The sequence below is a fragment of the Varroa jacobsoni genome, unplaced genomic scaffold (assembly GCF_002532875.2).
Source record: "Varroa jacobsoni isolate VJ856 unplaced genomic scaffold, vjacob_1.0 scaffold_548, whole genome shotgun sequence".
Taxonomy (NCBI): Eukaryota; Metazoa; Arthropoda; class Arachnida; order Mesostigmata; family Varroidae; genus Varroa; species Varroa jacobsoni.
The window spans coordinates 75,093-98,364 of record NW_019213450.1 but is presented as its reverse complement, the minus strand read 5'-3'; the positions used below and the strand labels follow the sequence as shown (position 1 = coordinate 98,364).

Below are 23,272 nucleotides of genomic sequence, written 5' to 3'. Positions count from 1 at the left end.
TGTCAAATCGAAGGAGCGTGGCGTACCACAATAGCACCGCTGCTGACTGGCCCCATTGAAGGCATTATGCATGCGTATGCACGTATGTGTCTCGAAGGCCTCGTTGTACTCTCACAGTCCTGATCCACTCTTGTTTTGACCTCTCGCTTATAAGCTATTTGAGCTGGGTGGACTTCGCTAGATTTGCGATAAGAAAAAGACTGCTGGCCGCCCTGTATGCTTACAGCGACACCTGGTTACAAACACACCTTGCCACCCGAACGAAACATACGATCAGCATAAGTTGCTGGAACGACCAGCAGTTTGTTCCAATAGTTTCCACAGAAGCGGCTAAAGAGTGCAAAGTTTTGAAATGGGCCGAACTATAGAGAATGCCTGAATCGAACCTGCAACGTGAAGTTGCATTGACTCAGACCGAACGTTAGGCCTAAATATGCCACGCAACAGCTTCGAGTGTTTCTATACGGAGCTGGTTAAATCTTAATTGCAACTATTCCGCAGAATTTAAACGAGGTCTGTTGCAGTCTCAGAGACGGCTGCCGTGAGCATGACACAAAGAGTTACAATTCGCTTGGTCCAATGGCTACTTTCGTATGGCAAACATGCAGCTCACTCTGTCCAAGACTGAATCAGAGTCCGAATCAGTCAATGACACATGTGTATCACGGTGTGTGATACAACGGATCACAAAAAAAAGAGCTCTAACGAGTCGGTATATATATTGCGCCTCGCTAATAATCTGTACTTCATTTTTAAGGAAAAACAAAACATCAAGCTTGAGATACATCTACATCTAATCCTATTCTTTAAAGCGAAAATTTCAAGTAAGGCTATTTTCAATGGCTCCGCTTTCTATTGTAATTCCCGTTTTTCACAAACGCACCCGACTCACAATCATCTAGGTACACTGAATTGACGTTAGTTCCATTAGTGGCATCTGTTTCGGATCAAGACATTAGTAGGTAAAATCATAGTTTTATGGCATTACTCGGCGGACCGACAAGTCGTGACTTTTAGTTATACTTGGTGCCACATCCAGCGCTATAGAGAAGACTGTTGCTGAAGCTTTCAGTTAGTAAGAACTCGGGCATACGTACACATACACGCAAAGACTGGCGATGACGCAATTTCTTTTTTGCCAGTTCATGCTCCGCAATTATGCCAGGCTGCCTATTCGTCTTTGGGCGATTGCATTCGAAAATTGAAAATTAGTTAACATAGTTAGGGAAAAAACAGTGACTCGTCGACCGGTGAGCTTAAAAAGGGTGCGAACGTCGACGTTCAAAAGCTTGCGCCACGTAATGGCCAAACCATGGACCATATCGGCATTGTCACAAATATTATAATAGAAGTTACCGTTTTTTTGTTGCTTTACAATGCCTGCTTAAAGGAAATTTTCATTGGGTTGTTAGCGACGCGATGGACAGATTTGGAGTTGGACCAAGTCTACTTTGACAGACATTCGAATGTCTCACGAGCACGTTGGAATAAATAAAAAGCCCGAAAGAAAATCACGGTCACAATGCTAACGGCAAATCAAAATCGGCTCATTTTTTTTTTATCTCGATAAAACGCGACAACGCGGTAAATAGAAATAATGATCTGCCCTGAACAACATTCAATTCGATGACGCGACAATTCTAGACGGACAAAGATACACAGGAACTGAGATACAAACACGTGTATTCGGTACACAAAGCAGCGGTACGTGACCCAAATTTTTATAGACGCGTCGCATCGTTCTCTAGCAACTCCTAAGCTGGACTAATAGCACAGATTTTGTCTACGCACGCTTTATCGCTCAACCGGACATGGCGTTCAGTGTTTGCTACTTCGAGTATAAAACGCTGGGCGGGCTAACACCGTGTCGAGCATGTGTGAAAAAGCAGCCACAATCGACCTTCTCCTGATCGCAAATAGGACCCTAGGCCCATTGCACAAAGCAGATGACAACTAGGTGCAAATATGTACACTCTCAATATGGTTACTCGAAACGCTTACCCTAAGATCCTTTGATCCACTAGCGCCTCTTTTGCTTAAGTTGAGTATAGGTGGCTCTTGATACGGTTAAAGGTATTAGCTACATCGCACCGCCCGCTATACACGCCAAGAATGCGTATCATCGAAGTATAGATACGCAACTACGCTCGTCTCCTCGCAGCGCCATCTACCGGGCTGGCACGGAGTCTATGTGATGGTAATCGGATTGTAAACGCATTTACTTTTGTTGGCTATAGAAAATCTTGCCCCAACATTAGGTACACATGAACTAGTAGTAGCACGTCTATGGTAGCTGCTCATTCTATTACATTTACTTATTTATTGGCTAGGCCAACAATTCTACAGCTTTCAGATGGCTAGGTGTTCGTTCTACTGCCAGAGTAAGTGTTGCCACCGTCACGGATCACTACGATTCTAATTAGTCACTATATTTGTTTGGTGTCTAATTGCCTTTTGGCCGAAAGACCTCTGTCCCTGGATAATAAACACCCCCACCCCCTGAATTCCGTCGGCTGGTAGAAGTTCTGCCTCACTCGGAACACAACGTACCACATCGACAACGTATGTGGTACCACATACCACAGTGTTTCGTCAATCCGGACCACAGTCTTCATAAACAATTGTGGCGCCTGAGCGAATCAATTACGAAAACTCGATTGATGGAAGGGGGCCTCGGAAACGCTAGGTAGTCGATCTCCTGGCCACGACTTGTCAAAATTCTCTCGAAGCGCGATCTGCACTTCCTTTCAACGGAAAAAATCCATGTTTAATTGAATGGCGTGATCTTTGATTTTTTCGAAGTCGAAGTTACAATTTGAATGAGGATTTTGTCCTTTCCCCTTTTTTTGTTATCTGTAAAAGTTTGATCGATTACGGTGTTAAGGACCGGGGGTGGGCATAATAATGAAGTTGTTGAGTTAACTTTTGATGCTAAAGAATTTTGATTATTTTTAGCAGTTCTAGTTCTCATTAACATAATATAAAATAAATGATATAATTAGCCCCGCGTTTATATTTGCTAGGCGTTAGTATCATTCAGTTTGCTTTGGTAATGATATATTTAAAGTTTCTGTTCATCGCGGCGCAGTTGCAACGCGGCGTAGACGTCCGTTGCAAGAACTATGGGAAATTTGCGTGCTTTAGCGATAAAAGCGACAAGCGCGGATCAGGCGCGTGGCGCGCGTTCAAGTTAAACAGACAAAAAAAGAGAAAAAAATAGAACAAACTAGATTGGAAAGCAAAAAGTGGCTGTTTGTCTGCTCGATCTTGGTTAATAGTTCTTGTCAACGTCGATTTAGATTGGTTACTATAGCGATGAAGTATGTTCATGGGCTTTTTGTCTACAATATGCCGCTCTGAGCGTCGTACATTTGAAAACTGAATCGAACGGTAATAGGTGAGACCTATGATCTAATTGTCATTAGCGGATTCGCAGATCGAGGAAAATTATTGTATTTATAGGTGGATCAGGAAATCGCGCACATACCATATCGGCAAGCCACCTGTCAATAAACCCAGTCAAGGACATACCGCATCCGACAGATCTACCGTTTAACTCTAACAAAAGTCTTAAACTAACATAAACGTAATTCTTTTCGGTACTATTGTTTGACCTTGAAAGCATGAAAAGTGACATAGCCGATTTTAACTTTTCGAACACCTTTCATAGGCTTTGTTCTTCCGTTATCAATCGAAATATACGTCGTGATTATCTATGAGCCTCCGCCGTTTCGATGATAGCCCATTTATCTCGCTGGCGTAGGACTTTCGGCTACGCGAGCTGAGAAAGTTTTGAAGGGCGATCTTCACACCTTTGAATAATTGCTTTTTCTTCAAGAGTTATCGAAATTTTGGAAAAAGTAGAAAAAGTGGTAATCTGCAGGAACAATATTTGGCGAGTACAATAGATGACAGGGAGGCTCCTTCATTTTCGTAGGATCGAGCGCTCTTGTGCGAAAGTAAAGGTGTAACACTGTTCACAGTAATGGCTGCCTTTTCGTCATCTCCTCTAATTTTCGACAATGTACTTTACCCGCAACCGATGGACCAGAACTGAGGAAGCTGTAGTAGGTTATACCTACGTCGTATTGCTAAACAGGCAACAAAGGCTGTGGCTGCACGTTTGCATTAAGGTGACGTCTCGTCAATTCAGTCATTTCCACCAACCGATGTGACAATTTACGATTATCATCAAGGGTTCATTTTTCATCACAAGTTACGATTCGGTATAAGAATAAGTCACTGTAGTGGCATGAGAGCAAAGAGAGGCGAGGGTCTCGTTCTTTCTGTCTTTGACGTTCTCAGATCAGGCTCACTCGCTGTACCTATTTGTCGAATTGTTTATTTGACCGGGCTCAACGAGTTTACGAGCTTTACATGCCTCAATTCTGGGTGCTAACACCCGTACGCCATAAGTTATCTCAGCTTGCACTACACTTTTTAGCTCCTCTTTGCTTTGAATCGATAGGTCGCCCTGTTTCCAGTAGAAACGTATATGGCGAGCTGCCCTCGTCGCTGCAGCTCTAACATAGAACTCATATTCGTTACCCGCTTGAATTTCCCGATTTTCCGTAACTAAGTATAACTTGCCTGCCGGAAATCCGAGTGACGACTCTCGACTCAACGGTCTTCTGAAGTTCAAAAAGTGCAGCTATTTCTAACAAAACAGGTCTAGCGAAGCGTTGTATCGTTAGAAAATAGCACCATATTAGCGTACCGGATTAATATTTGTCGCGCTTCAGACTGAACGACCGAATAAATTATACACTGGCAATATAATTAAAAGGTCTCGCAAAGTGAAGCAATATGCGACTTGCCCCCTCTGTATAACTACAGTTTGATTCTAGTATAATTTTATTCTGCTGGTTACATACTTAGTAACTGAGTTTGTCTGAAGTGGACGAAGTGTCATTCATATCAATATACGGAGTCTATACGGAATCTTCAAAATACGTTAACGAAACGCAGCCACGTGCCCCGTTTCCATTATGAGTTGTTATGACTTTGCTATCAGTACACGCCATTGGATTTCCGTCGCATTTGATCTGATTTAGCCATTCGTTCCGATGACGATGACCTTCGCGGCTCGTAGAAACAGTACGTAACTATTGTTCGTTCTATTGATTTTTTCTGCCACTCCCAATCTATCCCATGTTCCTCAGTCTTGTAACACTTCATTTAATTGTCGAATACATGAAAAATGTACTTTTTCTATCCCAGATAAGTTTCGTAAAACATACTGCCCCTGTATCTGGAACACGTACAGGCGATTTACAATGAGCAATTTAACTAAACAGTAACACACGCGGCTCACCGCCGTCGTCAATAGCGCCGTTATAACACCGCCCTATTAGACTGTCTCAGAACAACTATATTTAACCAGCTATATTGTTTGTCAAGCACCGACGACGATCAATGGCCGTGTCATGCCGGCGTCGTACTGGAATGACGCATAGCACAGAGGTATACGACGTGCATGCCTTATGACCGTACAGATAATTACAGTATTAATTGCGCTAATTTTCTGCGTCGCGATAAATGGAGAAGAACGAAGACAAAACAGAAAAGCCAAATATAACAACAAAATCTATCGCAATTAATGGCACTGTTCTGCGCTACCTGGCCATAAATATCTTTCAGGTACGCACGCACGCACGTACGCACGCACGCACGCAGTGTGATATGTTTTCTCGCCGTACATACAAAAGTGGTCAGCTGACAACCGCAGCAGAGAAAGGTTACAATAACTCGTGCCGTAGGGAAGCAGCTATGAAGCTTAAAATAGCTCTCCAATGTCGCTGCAGGTCGTATTTGTCGCTTTACGTTGTTCCACATGAGAACATGGCTTAAACTTGATTAAATGTTGGGCAAGTATAGCTCTCAAAGTTTGTCGAGCATATGGTTCGTGCCATTTGCCAGGCTCAAGGGGCTCCAACCCCAATCGATCTATTCACCGTTGCTCTTAATAGCGAAAAACTTAGAAGAATACAGGTCGATATGTCAGCGATATTCCAATACTAGAGAGAGCATACGGAAGCATTTGGAACAGTCTACGTCTATAGGAGTCCCGTATCTGTTGAACCGGCTTGGCCTTTTCCGCCCGTCGTCACTCATCGCACCCGAGGCGAATATTTGCTTCCATTGTGATCTTTAGTCGGTTAATACATAGATCAAATAGCATTTTGCAATGAATACGTTAATGATGCTTGTCAACTACGAAATAATAGAATAAAGACAGATATAACTTGTTTGAGCGCTGGATCATGGGTGCGACCCAATGCCATCGAAAGGAAAATTAGGTAAACAGTATCCTCTAATTAAGCCGATTCATGTTGGTCTTATTCTAACAAAAATCTGTTTGGTATATCTCAAAACAATGACTATTTTCCGCATCCAGCGTCCAAATTAATAGCGAGTTTCGCTATTGCGTCGCCATGAACTAAAGTTTTGTTAATGCCGATCATATCTGTGCATAGCGTATTCACTGGCCTATTAAGGGGGACAGGTGGTAGCACCCCGCACCGGTAGCACCATAAACCTGCGAAGGTTAAACCTTAGATGGTATGCCTCTTCAAACAGTATGCGTAATGCTTGCTTATTTTATTACATCTGCTGTTCAGTACTGGTGAGGATCGAACCTACCACAGGAAACGATAGAAAAGGTCACTGTTAAAATGAGCAGTGTCCTATCGTATCTTCCATCTGACATTCCGGATCCGTAAAGTTATCACATACCAACGGATGCATCGACAGCTCTATTAACAGAGTTCGGAGCTTTGCTTTATAAAGCTACAGGGATTGTTCGAATCAGAGTTTTGGGCTTGAGTTATACTTTTAAAACTAATGTCAGATACAGTAAAAAAAAATCAGCCAGCCAACTTCGAGTGCACATAGATACGTTGAAAGGAATACGATAAATATTTATTATATGAATCCTACGGAAGCTTGGTCTTCTTAACCTAATCAGTCATGTTGGCCCCAAGCAAAACTCCCGTACGAGAAGGCGGGAATCAGAGATTTCGCCAGATTTTGAATCATGAACAAAATGGTTCCTGTTCTAAAACAGGCGTTTTTATGGTATTGACGTTGGTAGAAGGCATGACAAACAAAAAAGGAAAGAGATATTTGTTTAGCACTTTTCGTAATGAAAAGGCCACTGGAGTGGTTGCTTTCGAACCGTGTACCGACAGCTGAAGTCATCGATCAGGATCAGTAATCCGTTCGACCACAGGGTTATCCCAGTTACCACTATTAACGAACTAAACACTTACATTCAATTAGTTGAAGCTGTGGTTTTAGTAAGGGAGTGCCTTCCTGAATAAGCGTTCGCAAAGATGTCTGGTACAAATAAATTAGTTTATCTTTTTCAGCCGTCTCGTACCGTTAAAAGGGGTCAGATAACAGAAACAGATCCATAACTAGAGAAGAGACAGCTGACAGCAAAGATAAACCAAGAAATATTAAACATGACAACAAGAACAAATAACAAAAATTGATAAGAGTCAGAGAAAAACAAAGATTAGTTAATAATATAAGAACAGTCAAATAATATGAAAGATAAATAGACTATAAGCAGAGAGATATGTATTGAAAGGTCGCATTTCTACATTGTCTCGTACGCGATAAAAAGTTACGCAGTGAAAGAACTTAAATTAGAAGACGCTAGAGTAAAACATCTATCGATTGTCACCGGTATCATATAGAGATCGGCCTCTTCATTATCACATAGGACCACTGCGACGCTATTGAAACATGGGCAAAAAAATTTCATTGCAAGATCTTTGCCTATGCATAACTCTATGTTATATATAATTATACAATAATAATAATAGAAAATAATTAATTTAATTACTTTTCTCGTTAAACCCTTCCATGTCCTCTCAAGCCGGCCCTTCTTAAAGGTTTTATTCCGTTACCGGCTATTGCATTAACGCCACTGGCACACATCTGCTCATTACAGGAAATTACCTCGAGTATATATACATAAGCATATATATATATATTGTATATGTGCATTTTGTATCCTTCGTTGGTGATGTCATTAAATATGATCTTCACTAAATACGATATGCATCAAGGTGACTAGTAGATATTTTTTTGCTGTTTTCAGCTGCCTCGCTCGTCTTTGCTCTCATTTATCATAGTCGCAACGTGTTCCAGAATTTCTGATAATATCTGGCCAGATTCTTTGAGTCCGGTTGTCTCATAGTGTGTGCATGTCATACAGCCACCGACGACCGCCATCCAAACCCGCTATACGGCTATATAACTGTACAGAAACAGTGGCAAAAACCAGGAGCGACCGCTGCTAGACTTTCGATCGGCAGCGGACTAGTACTATTGAAGTAACAACCCTCGTTTGCCTGCTATGTCAGAGAAATCAAGGAGCAAATATGGTGGTTAGATAATAATTTATCACAATTATGGAGAATGATCAAGTAACTGGATAGAAACGTACCTGCGCAGGCCGACAGATCAATAGATAGGCGCACACACACATCTACAAACATACTGGTTGGTAACGTATAGGACATAAAAAGCACAAAAATGTATCGCCGTTGTTTTGTTCATTTGGCCGACACGAACGACAGGCACAAGAAGGCTAATTTCAACTCTGGTGTCGATTGTATTGCGTAAGCAACAAGCATGGGCAATTTTCAGTTATGGTATCAGCCCTTCGCCGATAACAGATTTAAATAGAGTAGAGCTCGAAGTAATAACCATTATGCATATTGGCTTGTCGAAAAAGTATTGGCCATTTTTCTAGCTGGATGGCTTTAAACTCAGATACGGCAGGAACCAGGTCGGCTTGCATAGATGTCATTTGAAGGCTGAGATCCGACAGTAGCACATGTGTCCTTTTGTTCAGGCTTAAAGTACAGCGTTTGGAAGATGAGTGAAAATTAACCATAGTTTACATTTTCGATGCGATATACGCCCGAGTGCTGCTCAAGCTCAAAGACGCTTTCATTGTGGGAGTTATGACGTCGAAGATGCTCTCCGTAGTGGCCAACCAATTACGGAAAAGTTGTTGCGGAAGTTGAGCGAGACAGCCTCATAAATAGCCACGGCAATAAAAAAAAAAAAGTATATAATTTGGATGCCACACAAATTGATGCAAAAATATTTTTTTTTTCGATCGTTCTACCACCGTCTAAAACGCAAGCCAATCAAGCCACTTCTAAAGCCGTTAATCACGAATAACGATAAACACAATGTTGTGCAAATAAAACGATTATGTTCCACAGTTTGTGGCCAAGCTCAGACCGATGCCTGTGTTTTGTAGGACTGAGAGGGATCGTGCATTATAGGTTTCATATGCCTGGCGAAACAACTGCTTCGAACCTCTACTGTCAATCGCTAGCAAGATCGCAGTAAGCCAGTGAAAAAGTCGACTGAAAATTGCAAACAGAAAAGACGTGGTCTTTACTACGGTAACGCCAGATTACGTCAATTTTTTCTTACAAAAATCTGATACTATATTGTAGTGCATCCGCTGTATAAGCCGGCTACTGTGCCATCAGACTTTCACCTCTTTTGGTCTTTGCAGAACTCCCTTAATGGTGTCAATTGTTTCAATGAGGAGATTCAAAGACCATTTGTTATAATTTTTCAGCCCAAAGGCACAAAAGGTCTACAGTGATAGAATTATGGTGTTACCCGAAAAATGGTCGAGGGTCCTCGACTAAATGGCGCATACTTAGCTTATGAATATTATTTTAAAAAACAATAGCAAATATTTGCTTAATTTTGCCTGAAATACGGTTAAGTACTTCACTAAATACAGTCAATTATTTCTCGATAACCATCCGTAAATATGGTCCTACTTTGAAATTTCAAGGCAATCTTTGAGGTTGTGATGGGACTTCGTAAAACAGTCGATTGAGGCGCTGATATTCATTTTACCGTTAAAAATAGGAATTTATGAAAAAAGTAATTTTGGAGACACACGGCAAGCAATATGTGATTGTATGAGCAGTACTACCATAATTACGAAGAAAGGGGCACGCCCGTACATAGCTAACTGATGCCGGTTTAAGTTCAATAAGTAAGCGTAACAATAAGTCGAATAATAAATAAACACGATTACTTCAAAACAAAATAGCCTCAGTATACTTTTTGCTACACTTTGGGCTTTGAAAGTATTTTAACCGAAATGGAAAAGTCGTCAATTGTTTGCTATATCTGTCGATTTCATAATAACTACCCCAAATCGTGACCGTTAACCGTAGTGCAGGCTTAATCCGAATGAGAATAAAAAAAGGCAGACCTTTGAAAATTTCAGGTAATTCCGAGCCCACCTCACTGTGAGATTTACCGAATCGTATTTATGTTGTAAAGGTAGGGGTTCAGCTCATTTCGATTCCTCTTTACTGGCCTGTCTGAAGAGGAAAATTAAAGATTATTCAAGTTTAGTTTTTTTCTTAGGAAGGTAAATTTGTCCACGTCTGCTAAAATCCTTTTTACTTCTCTACGTTTCTGTCAGTAGGAATTCCTTCTGCTAGGATAGTCTTTATCAATTAGAGGGAAAACAATATATATAACAGTGCATCGCATTCTCTCTTATATCAAGGGGGTGTATACTTGGCGATCGGTAATGCGCGTACTTATTATGGTATCAATAAACAGCCTAATCGAAAGACTGACTGATGTTCGAATGATGCCAAGATACTCGACTATACCAAAAAATGTATTCCGTTATCGTCCTTCACAACCGAAGTTAGTTTCAGCATCTGACGGGCTTCATTGGCGTCTCGTTGGCGGGCCATAAAAAAGTTTGACCTTAGCCTTACGAAAACGTTTTCAAATATCAGACAGTAATAAAAAGTCCTTGAGTTGTTCTGCAAAGCTAGAAATGCGGATCAACTGACATAAAGCAAATATTAAGGGAGAGGGCAGACTTTTCTAAAGGGGAAATGCTTACTGATTCATTAATCTCTATTACCCCTTCAAAAACTGAACTTGAACCTTAAAACATTCGGTATATAGACACACATATGTACAAATTTTGAAATTTCTTCATGTGCCCTCGCGACACGTAACGAACCACATTTGCGATAATAATAATAATATGTTCATGATACTTTCTACGATCGTGTTGCTGAAGGCAAATTTATCGAAATCGAAGGCGTAGAACTTCAGAGACCATACTTCGTAAATTTTCAAGAGTTGAAGTAATAATTCCAATCTGATTAAACAAAATCATAGCTCTGCTAAGATGATTCGGCCGCGTTTGGGTACAGCGTTTGCCATTTACTCCTTTCACAAGGTACCTTCACAAAGGGAGGATATTTTTTGTGCGTTAAGCTCGTGCAAACTATAGGAACCAAAACTCTTTATGATTTAAGTTTTTCGTTCGGTATCACCGTTAGACATTTCATCAGACAAATGAACAAGAACGAGGGAAAGGAGACAAATGAACCTAAAATATTCATTTACGACGAGAGGTGAACTCCTAAAATAATGAAACACGTTATCTCTATTTCGCTACAACGTACTACACTTACGTACCTTGTCCGTAAATAAATATCATTTTTACGTTACAACGGTTGAAGACTGGCCAGTGGGGACATATGACGTGCACTGGCACCAAATCAGATGAGAGACGCCGGCCATAGTGAAACGTTGTGTTTTATACAAGACTCCCAAAGCACGCAAACATCGGAAGAAGTACTAGAAACATTGATCGTGACTATAGGTTTTGTTCGTATCTTAGACAAAACCCATATCTATGAGCCAGGCTGTTTTCAAAATAGAAGGATGGCTTTAGTTTTCTAGTGGCAGCTGGTGAAGATTCTCAAATGTTTTTAGTGACTAGTGAGGCACACGAGATGATCCCCTCGAATAGTTTCAACTGTATACGTGCATCTCGACTGAAACCTGACGTTTGTGCGGTTTTACATTTGGTACTAAAACTCAGAGACGGTGCTTTAGAAGCCTGTCTCTTACCAACATGAAACGAGATGTGTCTATATCTGGATTCGAACCTAAATCCCTATTGTTTATTATTACATCATGCAAACACATTACCCATTGCGCCGTCACGGTGACAATCCTAGTAACATCAGGTGTTTATCGGGTATCGCCGTCGTTTAGGATTTGTTTCATTTTGGATGTTGGAGAACAACGAATTTTACCGACAGATATTAAAAGTTTTAACTGTTTACCCATACCATTTTTATTCAATAAATCACTTTTCTAGTATAATGACTAGTTACTTAGTATCATGGTCAGGTAGTCATGCTAAGTCAGGGTAAATAATTAGTTTCAAAACTAAATTTTTGCTGTTAATAAACGAAGAACTAGAATGATCATGGTTAATTAGATTGTCTGTGGCTCTATTTGTCACGGCAAAAACTCACTAATATCCTATGTAGATAGTACAATTTTTAAGTATGAATCCCTTAGTGATGCATATATTTCCAACCGTAATCTCTTATTTCAAGAAACGCATAATCTTTCGAGTGCTTAAATATAAAAATTCGTCCAAAATAAAGTCAATACCGGCTTTTTTATTGTAAAAAGTTTAAGTTTACACAAATTCTCCATCTGAGCGTTGTTATTCGCGTATAACTTCAGCTTGCATGTTGGTAGCAGTCTGTGCCTTGCGTCCGCTGCACGTTATCCGTGGCAGCACGTTATTCGTGCGTTTATCTGTATTTATTTCCCGTACGTCGTACTGCTGAGCACCGATAGCTACCGTCAAAGTAGCGTCACCAGCTTCCGCTGACGGTAACTGGGCCTAATCATTTTTTTGTTATGTATATACACATACATATATATGGCTGCTACAAGCGAATCCGCTAAACTTTGAAATTGGGTAACTTTTGAACTACGCGTTGCTAGCAGACGAAATTTGGCTGGTAAATACTCCGATTTCCTAGAAAGTTGTGAGTGAAAACTGGATTTACTCCAGAAGAAGTTTGGAAGGAAATTCTTTTTTGAAAATGAATGCTCAGTGGTTAAGTTTTTGTTTTTAAAAGACCACAGCACTGCGAAAATTCATTAAAAGTTGGTGAAAACTTTAGGCCAATGTGGTTTTGAGAAACGTTTGAGAAACATATCTAAGTGTTAAAGGTTGTTTAAACGGTGGCCAGATGCTGAAACTGAAGGACAAAAGTGGATTGTCACTATCGAGGAAACTTTTCATAAAAGCAGAGCGTCGAGCTTAAGGGTTCTGTCGGCCAAAGCTAGCACTTCACATGTAACGTGTTACAGAATTACAACCCAAGTACTGGAAATGAAAAAAAAAAGTAAAATTGGGTCCCTTGTGAATTGACTTCAAACCTATTGGAAATTCGTGTGGAGTATTCCATGAGCAATTTTCAAAATTCGCGCCAATCGACAATGTATCTTGAGCATGCAGTGGCCTGAGACGGAGCCTGGTCCAGTTTTTGCCGCCAGCTAAAATGGGACCAGACAGGAAAATGGCATCGCTCTGAACAGAAATCGAGGTCGACTGTTGTGTCGACTAGGTTCAGACATAAAATGGTACTTGCAAAGGACTTCAGGAACATTTGCTACTACGAGATACATTCTGAAGATGACACAAAGATCGCTGTTATCTCGAATTTCTCAAGAGACTCATGGACCGTTGGCACGACAATTGAGTGCGCGCAGCCTGCTTATTTGTGATGCCCGATCTCATCGTCATATCTCAACTATATTCTAGACTGAGTAAAAAATACAACGTTTATTCTCCCGATCTAAGTTATAAATTATAGGGCTTATTATGTCCTAAAATAGGCGACTGGTACGTTGACATAGAGCACTATCAATTTACTTTAAAAAACCACAGGTAGAAGAATGACATATGGGAACGCAAATGGTAGGTATAAGGCTCGCCAGAAGTTGCCAGGACGTTGAGGATAAGCGTTATTACAGAATCACAACATAAAAAAAGCCATCATTTTAGCTAAACTAGTTCAGAAGTTATACACTATTAAAAGCCGACAGATTCGCTTGCAACAATCTAATATATACATAAATCATTTGCGAAAATCCTGAGCATCGCTGAGACTTTTTTTTGTTCATAAATTTCAGTCACCCGGACAAAACGGCAAAAATTTGGTCATCCTCGATTTACGTGAACGTCGTAAATCAAAACACTGAAACTTTGGATTTTGCCGTGATTAATTCCTTTTCAGGGAGTTCTATAGGTGTAATTTAATGAATTCCGTAGAAACCGGGAACTAAAATAAATATACTACCTTAGGTATATTTATATTGATCATTGAGCAGCTCGCGTACGCGCTATTTAATATACATTTGCTTGCTATGCGATCTAGTCAAACTAGGCACGGGCCTTTGACAGTTTCGTTTTATCAAAGCATTGTTCAACAGGAATATTCTAAAATATGAAAATGTCTTAATCCTTAGATTTTATAATATAAAGCTACTTTTTTCGTCACTAAATTGTTAGTGAGTAAATACAGACGGTTATAGCATACTTATTATGTATCGCATATAAGCACATTGTTTTTATGCAGTAGTATCGTCAATAGCAGCTATCAAAGCGTTCGTGGGTACCGTCTTCGGTTTGCTAAATAAAACTCGCCAAAAATAGTAATGTAATTCGAAAATCTATTATAAAATCTAATGGTTGCATTATCTCTGGCTATGACAGCGTATTGATTGTCCTAGTCCTAATATGTTAAAGTTAGAACAACATGGGGGTCTACCATACCCAGTCGTTACGGGATGCCGGTCGGCGTGCACCCAGTTGTCTTTAATTAATACCGCGCATGAATCAAGCTTGATGGCAGTACAGTTATTTCACTATTTCAACCGATGTTAAATGAACTATATCTTACCGAAACGAATTTCGCGTCTTTACCCAGTAAATTTCGAGAAAGCCTATACGCACCCGCTGTAGACTGTTTACGCAGGGTTAAAAAAAGATCTTCAATTGAGCACAAGGTTTGACAAGGAATACGTGACGTGATATTTATTGTCAGCGTAAAGAAGTTTTGAAACAGCAAAAAAAGGACATGGGTATCCTTTTCACTTAATAACCTCACTTAATAGGATTCGATTCAGTCTGGATCCAATTGGCGTTGCAGTCTGATACGCTAAGTAGCAAACACAGTATAGGTATGTGTGAACACATCACGATGCTTGATTGCTGAGCCGCTGACAGCCTGCGTTCGGCTTGAACGGATGACTCTTGAACTCCTCAGAGTAGTTCATGCTGATGCACCCACAAGTATCCTAGCGACATCAGTTTGGTAGTACATTGGCGACACTTACCGCGCGTATGATCGACTCATTGGTAAACAAACACCTTATAGTTTCCTCCAGCGTTGAGCGGTGCCACGGCGCTTGTTGATTTTTCCCATCGCAGAGCATCGAGCATGGCGTAGCGCGGGCGTCCGGATCGACCAGTGTATTACTACCCATTCTGAATTTCTTTAGCCATTCATCTCTTATTTAGCTATGGCGGCAGGAGACCTGGGAGATCGGCTCAACGACCACCGATCGGCGGCCAATCGTGAATTGGAACAGTACAAAATGCCGTAACGGAATATATTGCTAGGAAGCGAGTAGATTTACTGCTTATTTCTTCTGCGTCTCTCATCACCATACAAAGCACAATAGTATTGCCAGCAGACAATGTCGTTCTTGTCCGGTTTTAGCTCGTCAAGTGTGTTAGCCTCGTAATGCGAAGACAGCAGCGACGATAACTATGAGACACGGACGGTCCCAACTGTGGCCAAACCCCTGGGCGCACAAGGCACATGTACCTATTTGCTGCTTCTGTTGATTCTACTGCTGCTACTGTACGGCATCATTGGTCCTACGAATGTGTCTATACTTCGACAAGTGGCACTGACCGGAGCTAGGCGGAATGGAGCACAACGAAGGACTCCTCTTCACCAGGGAGCCCAAGAGCTATCAATGTGGAAAGTGAACAACGGCGCTAAGACGCCAGCAACAGGTGTCAGAACAGTAAGGGGGAAGCCCGTATCGTAACCGGCCGAACTGCCTGGCCGCGAGACTGAAGTGGTGGCGGACAACGCTTGAACACACAAAAAAGAGGTGTCCGATCGGAAGCGGGGACTTGTGTAGGTAGGCTGGTCGGTCAGTGAGCTGACGAAGTTGATTTCGACATCAGAGCGGCGGAGTACCATCCGGCCACGCCGAAACAGTACTTACCTATTTTCTTTGCTATGTTCGTGGTCCATTCTCGAAGTTGTTCACACTTGTGCAAAAACAGAGGCAGCGAAAATAGCAGGAGCGAACCCAAAGTACACGACGGGAATAGCTCTACGCATCTTGTGCGGCCGTACAAGGTTCGTACTTGCCTTCGCGTAGACAAACAGCTTGCTCCACCTTTCGCTTTACGAACGCTCACGACAAGCCGCAACGATTTTGACCGCAGATATTACGTTGACTAAAGCACAGGATGGTCACTGCGATCACTTAGGATTCGCAATTATGTACATTTGTAGTAATGTATTATTGCGCCAAATGACGCCGGGAAGGTGCAGTCTGCTTACGCAGACGATCTCATGCATCACTTGAATGCGGTGCTTAGCACACTGCCGGCGTGCTGTCATTAACGAACTCCCGTCTCGGAGCAGGTATTGTAAAACGGCGTCACGAATGTGTGGTATACTTCTTTATACGATCCTATCATTGTACAATGCACCAACGGCGCATCGAGCGAAAACTATTGAAAAAACAATGTACTTTCTTTAGAATTCATTTAATTGTTCAACCGCATATGCATAAGAGAACAATATAGAGATGCACAAAGCGAGTGGTACATAATATATGCATAATATGCTAAAAGTTCTACACTTGTCCTACAAATAGGACACTGACGACTATTGCAACAGTTGCAAACTCTTTTTTTCCCCGTTTCTGCCTATCTCTCCTTTACTCAGAGCGCAATTAATAACCATTTGGCAAATGATGCTACGTTCAAAATGCTAATAATGTTGTTGCTTTCATCAAAACGTTATTATCTAGGTAATTGTCATATTCTCTTTCTTGTCCTATCGACGCTAATTGCAAGCATCGTGCTAGTAGCATCTCCAGCTGACGGAACACCGAATGATGTGTTTATGACCCAACTATTTTATCCTGTTATTACTGTGTGCGTACTTGTGGAAATTTATACGCGCCTGTTTATTGTTATTTATTGTCGTTACTACCTTTACGATGGGTGAACACATTTCGTAGTGGTTTATTTGAGTTCATTTTTGCTAAACAGTGATAAAAGCAAACCATCGGTTGGCTGAAACCCTTTCTGTATTACAGGGTGGAGCAGCTATCGATCTAGTTGAAGTCTCGTCCATCGCGTTCCTACTGTTCTCCGCTACTTGTCAGCGCCTCCCGTCTGCCGATTGCATTATCGTAGAGGGAAGTCTTCACGCTCCTTTTCTTCTCTTGACCGCAGACACAGACAAACGTAAAACAGCAAAAATGCTCGAAACGGAGATAAATGGCAAGGCCGGTTCGGATCGTTCTTCTTCAAAGTCGAGAAGATCATTACAGAAGCAGCGGACCCTGGGCCAGTTAACGGAAGAGCCAACGGGATCGACCAGTACACACATGTGTACTTATCGTGAGGTTCCCAAAGCACCAAGAAGCAAACAAAGCATACAGCTAACGAATGTGTCCACGAGGCAAAACAAGATAGACCTTTGTTTACGTCACCTTATGATTTCGACGAATTCATCTCAATACCTGATGCTAATTTATTAAATCTCGAGAAGAGTATGGAGATTTGAATCTATTTGAATTGTTTCTCCATCTCTTCACACCGTATATTTCGTTGGCTGTAAATACGCTAGGATATAAATATGTGGTATATGCAAATGAGATAAGATGAAGTAGGTAACGGCCTTAATTAAAAAGTAAAAAAAATAAGGCTTGGCCTAATATATTTATGTGTTATGTGTCCAATGTATTATACCTACGTAATGTAACTATTTCCTATCACTACGACAGGTAAGACACGCACACGAGCACACTCGTATACATGCTTATTAGACAATAATAATAAATTATAAACGTTATTTACTTATGGATGTTTTAGCAACTGCTCGCCTTGAGGGGCTAGCGAAAACCAGCACCGAAATAGTACGCACCTTACCTAAGGCAATTACTAAGTGCTGGGTTGCCTTCAGCGTGGCGACACCAAAGTGGTGCATCAACAATAGCCAATTAGTGAAGTACGATGTATGTATACGTAATAAGAATACGAGTCTGCTTTAAATATACCACCCAAGTAATGGAACAGAAATCATTAACATATCTTTATGTACAATGCATTTAACATCACTGTATCAGGACATTAATTGAAGCTTTTAAGAAGAAAAAAATAACGATTGTACTAACTTTAAGTTTTGGGATGATACTTTGCCATTTCTCTAACTAATTCAGTTTGTATATGTCACACATGCAACTTGACGTGCCCCCTTGCGGCTGTTTCAGCAATGTTGCGGTCGTTTTTTACCATCCCATTAGAGTATGAAGCTGATTTGTGTTACACCCAATCTAGGACAAGCTATAGTTTGAATGCGGATCTACACGAATATCGTTACTTCGCTGCGAATTCGTTGATAAACGTGTTAAATAAATTTGTTTTAATTGGTTACAACTACCCCGTCACAATGACTTCAGATAATTTGTGACCATATTACGGTCAGTCTATTATTTAGTCGCAACAAGTCAATTGGCTTGGTGAAATTACGCTATTCCTGCGTCAGAATTCACTACACGGAGCCTGAGCCGAGCGTGGGCCTTCTCAGTTTCAGTTACTTCCTTGCTGTTTACCAAAATAAGACACCAAAATGCAATGATTATTCCATAGGAACGTTTTGGTGGCATTGATGTTCTCACCAAATTATACCCATACCGTCGCGCTTCAGGCGTGACAACTAGGCGCAAGGGCTGTCAACGTATATAACATGGAACCAAACAAATCTTATTCCCCGGGTACAAAGCTGTCTGCAGCTTTGCACGCTGATGTAGCTTGTTGTTGTTAGATTAAATTATTTGTTCCGACAAGATCCGAAGGCTTGCAAGGCTGATGTCATGAGTCTATTTGCTTAAATAAGCTGTTCGAGTCTGAGAGATCTTTGTGATACGCGTGGGGTTTGCGCAGTTACGACGCCGCGTGTCAAACGACCTTTCTAGTTATGTAGTCAGACAAAACTTTCATGGTTCCTAAGTAACTACAAAGCTGAAAGTTGTAAGGCAAAAGTCTATGGTTGGCCAGAAAAAAATGTTAGAAAATTAGTAAACAAAAAATATTTCGTTGTTGTGAAACACCTAAGTTAACTTATAGGGCTTCTTAGTAGACGTCACACCTGTACCCTGTTACAATGTTACTATAATACCACTAAAATGTTTTTTAAATATGGATATTTTTTATTGTATTTAATGCATTTCCCAGTTTCCTAGTCGGCATATTTCGTCAATTCACAACCATAATACTCTAAAGTTATCGATACCCATTGTATGCCTCACATAACTGAGTAGGTCTTTCGAAAATTCTTAACGCCTGCCAAACAAGTTTCCTGGAAAGGTCACACTTGCCTTAATTAACGTCTAAGTCGATGGAAAAAATAATCTTTTTCAAGAAAATAGTTTAGCTGTTACAAAAGGCAAAACGTAACATACTTCCAAACGGTTTCTAATATGCTGCACTGTAGACATATCTGTGATCGCATGCAGAGACTGAGTACACGCAACGAATTTATTATTCACAGGCCGTTCTTTAGGGACCAAAACGAACTTTAAAAAAAGCTAGCAAATAAAATTTTAGCAATATTTCTATATAGATATATTATTGTTAACGTGTAAAAATGCATACCCTTATCAGCTATAAATAAAAATTAAAGTGACAATTTTAAAATAGTCATTTAGGATAAAACTAATTAGTAATTAGGATAAAAAGGACAATTTTCCGTTACACAAACAGCTAGAAATAATATTTTTTAATAATAATAATAAAGAATAATTTCACTTGCAATAAAAAGAGCTAAAAGATTTTCTCATATTTTCTTAAAGAAAGAATGTAAGGTCTTTATCATTAATTAGCAATTTCGAATTTTTGGATACTTAGTAATTTTATATTATGCACTTACTATGAACGATGTAATACTATAAACAGTTGTTAAAAAAACAAATCATTTTTTTAACATTGTTTCATTCGTATTATTTGGTACCTTTAGAACCTTCTATCCGATTCGCTAGATTCGATGACGTTCATGACGTTCTTCTACTGATCACAGACCCGCCTACTTTTATATATTCCTGAACTGAGTCTCCTCTCCCAACATTTTTCAGCAACATAGGCTAAAAGTGGATGTCTGCTCTGTTTCATCGAACATTCGACGGAAACCACTCGGACTAAACGAAGAGCATAGCAGCTGGCTTCTAGCAGATCGACTTCGGCCCGATAAGTTGCCTGTTATGCTTGGAGAGCTGCTAATCAGTTACATTGCTGGCTCAGGTGTGCCGAAATGCAAACAGGCAACATCCAGACCTTATCACGAAAGAAGATTCTGATTGTCACATCTTGTTTTTTTGGATCCGCCCGTAGTGACGAGTGCAGATAGACAGATTGATGCATTAAACCTCCCATAGACCTTTTAAATACAGGATCACCCCCTTTTTTGTCGCTAAAAAAAACATGTTCGAGATCCCAGCATGACCGTTACGCCTTGACATCTTTAGCCGACAAATTCATGAGCCAAACACAGCAAACTAAATAAAATGTTGTTACTGAGGTGAGCTATGCTTTAATATGGGCTTTAAAATGACCAAAATGCAAGTACTAGTAATAATAAAGAGCAGAAGAGAAGTTCAGCTCGTGTAAGAGAACGTCGTACGAAATAGAAAAATTATATCGTGTCGCACAAGATTACCCACAAACCAAATCAAAAATAAAGAAATTAAGCGTATTAAATTGGGTCACGATTGTCACTTAATTATGAGAATTCGAAAAAGTCTTTATCTTTGAGCCCTCCTCTCATTTGCACATTCGAGGTACACCAAACAAGATGGCCTACATTTAGCCTAAATTTAGCGGTTAAATAAATTTTTCTAAAACACGATTTACTGTCTGGTGAATTGTACCAAAAAGTACTGTGCAGTAGTGCGTACACTCTGAAATACTTAAACGATAATTAGCAATTCCTAAGCTACACACTACATTATAAAAGCGCAAGGGATAATCACTTTGTTAAATCCTAGTCGTACATTTTATTGATTGCTGTTTTATTTTACAATCTATACTTTCGCACAATTCGTACCAATTTCGTATCACACTAGATTACCTCTGACCTCAAGGAAGTGTCGAGGATATTATAGAGCACTCATTTTGTATCCACTCGATGATCTAATTACAGATCACGTTCACTTGTGAAAAAAACATTTGTGAAACTTTTCCGTTCATGATGAACTGACACTTTTATTTTGTCGCGCTCTTGAGATAAGCGATGAGATCGGCCCGCTCCTGCGGCTTCTTGAGTCCGGCAAACACCATCTTCGTACCGGGAATATACTTCTTCGGATCAAGAAGGTACTCGAATAAAGTATCTTCGTTCCACGTAATGCCCTTGGCCTTGTTGGCATCCGTGTAGGAGAAACCAGGGGCTTGACCCGTCTTACGACCAAACAGCCCATTTAAGTTGGGGCCCGTTTTGTGCGAGCCACCTTTCTCTGTCGTGTGGCACTGAGCACATCGTTGCACAAAAATCTTTTTACCCTTCTCGACGTCTCCGGTGGGAATTCCCATAATGGCGCACTACCAAAAACTGACGCTACTTCGTTAGCGAACGAATAGCTTGTGCACAAAATGTTGCCGTCCCCCGGCAATTTGCCTGGTACCGACCACCAATGTGTCTCTGGAAAGCGAAAGGAGGAAGGCCTTGCTAGGGAAGGTGACCGGCCGAAAGTCAAACGGACGAATTTCGGAGAGAGTTGTAGCCGGCGTCGGCAGATGCGTATAAGGATATATAGTTGATTCGCGTTTTCAAAGGCCCAACTGACATAGACACAGAGCGCGCACAGAGACCACTGTTGGAGAAGCGCCGTTGCGGAGAGGGTTTCAATTGCGTCCTATAGGCTATTTAAAAGGCAAAAGCAAGATTGCTAGGCGGTCAGAAAACACCCGCACACATCGAAGGTAGATTATGTCATCACGAACGGAGTGATTGATACGATAACGAACGGTAACATCAATTTTATTAATTAATCAACCAGATTTAATAAAATCTTTGTTGCTGGGTGAAGTAATTCGATTATTGGTCGTACGACACATATGTAATTGTGTTTTAAATAAAGTTTTCCAGTGTATATTCCATAATTTTATTTACAACTTTACTAAATTTTGCAAACAAGCACCTTGTTTGTCGACAAACAATACCTACACAATAGAGATACCAACAGATGGTAAAAAAATAACACAGATGGGGTTTGATGTCTGCATGCAACATTTTCCGGTAATTGTCTTTTTTAAACTAACTACTTCTAAAGGACATATTGTATATATATATATATATATAATTAACTTTAGCAAAAAAAAAAAAACATTTGATGACTATGTATGATCGCTACACTAAAATTGTGGTCTATTTTTATAAATCCTATTTACGAGAGGCGTAAAGGCGAACTTTTTTATACCTGATTCGTAATATCTTTGTAGAAACAATTTATTGCACGCTGGCGGTAGCCAACCTAATCGTAATGACAAATAATCGAAATAATGCCTAATCGCTTAAGTACTAAGGGCAGAATACGAAAAACATCACCCAACGATATTTGGCCTGTGCAATATCGTTCGGTGATGTTTTCGGTGATGACGTCCAAGCAATAAAACGAGAGGAAATTGTCGTTACACTCGTCATTAGCAATATTTTTTCATACGAAAACCGCAAACGCGGCGAATACTCTATATTTAGCTGGCACATAAAGCTGATACATTTAACTATAGCTAAAATATATACCTTGCCTATTTTGCTATTCCTACAACTTTTTTTCTTGAACTCTGATTTACTGATTTTGACCTCGGATTTCAGAAACACCTCACAACGAACTCGCCATATCGAAAAACACAACTTTATTATTATTATGATCACTTCTTTGATTTAATAAGCCCTTTACACTAGGGACTTCGATTGAAGCTCACCGCTGAGGGAAATTTGTTGCTTTCAATAAACGTTAATAATATCGAACTGCACATTAAAAATAAACACTAGGCAACCATTTATTTCGTTTTAAGATTTTCGGCTAAACAAATTTTCTCAATCAC

The 23,272-nt window shown here is 40.3% G+C and overlaps 2 protein-coding genes across 2 annotated transcripts in view; one reads left to right on the top strand and one right to left on the bottom strand.

Annotated features, from left to right (window-relative positions):
• Nucleotides 1-21,415, top strand: part of LOC111261349 (uncharacterized) — a 68,125-nt gene extending 46,710 nt beyond the window's left edge. Inside the window, exon 4 of the mRNA XM_022834783.2 lies at nucleotides 17,266-21,415. The gene's annotated coding sequence lies outside the window, so the exon portion shown is untranslated. The remainder of the gene's footprint in view (nucleotides 1-17,265) is intronic.
• LOC111261350 (cytochrome c) lies at nucleotides 21,192-21,933 on the bottom strand. Its single transcript, XM_022834785.2, has one exon. The coding sequence runs from the start codon at nucleotides 21,755-21,757 to the stop codon at nucleotides 21,431-21,433; it is 327 nt and encodes a 108-aa protein (XP_022690520.1). The 5' UTR covers nucleotides 21,758-21,933; the 3' UTR covers nucleotides 21,192-21,430.
• Nucleotides 21,934-23,272: the final 1,339 nt, after the last annotated feature.

Coding starts and splice junctions, on each gene's coding strand:
- LOC111261350 (XM_022834785.2), bottom strand. CDS start 21,757: ATGGGAATTCCCACCGGAGACGTCGAGAAGGGTAAAAAGATTTTTGTG.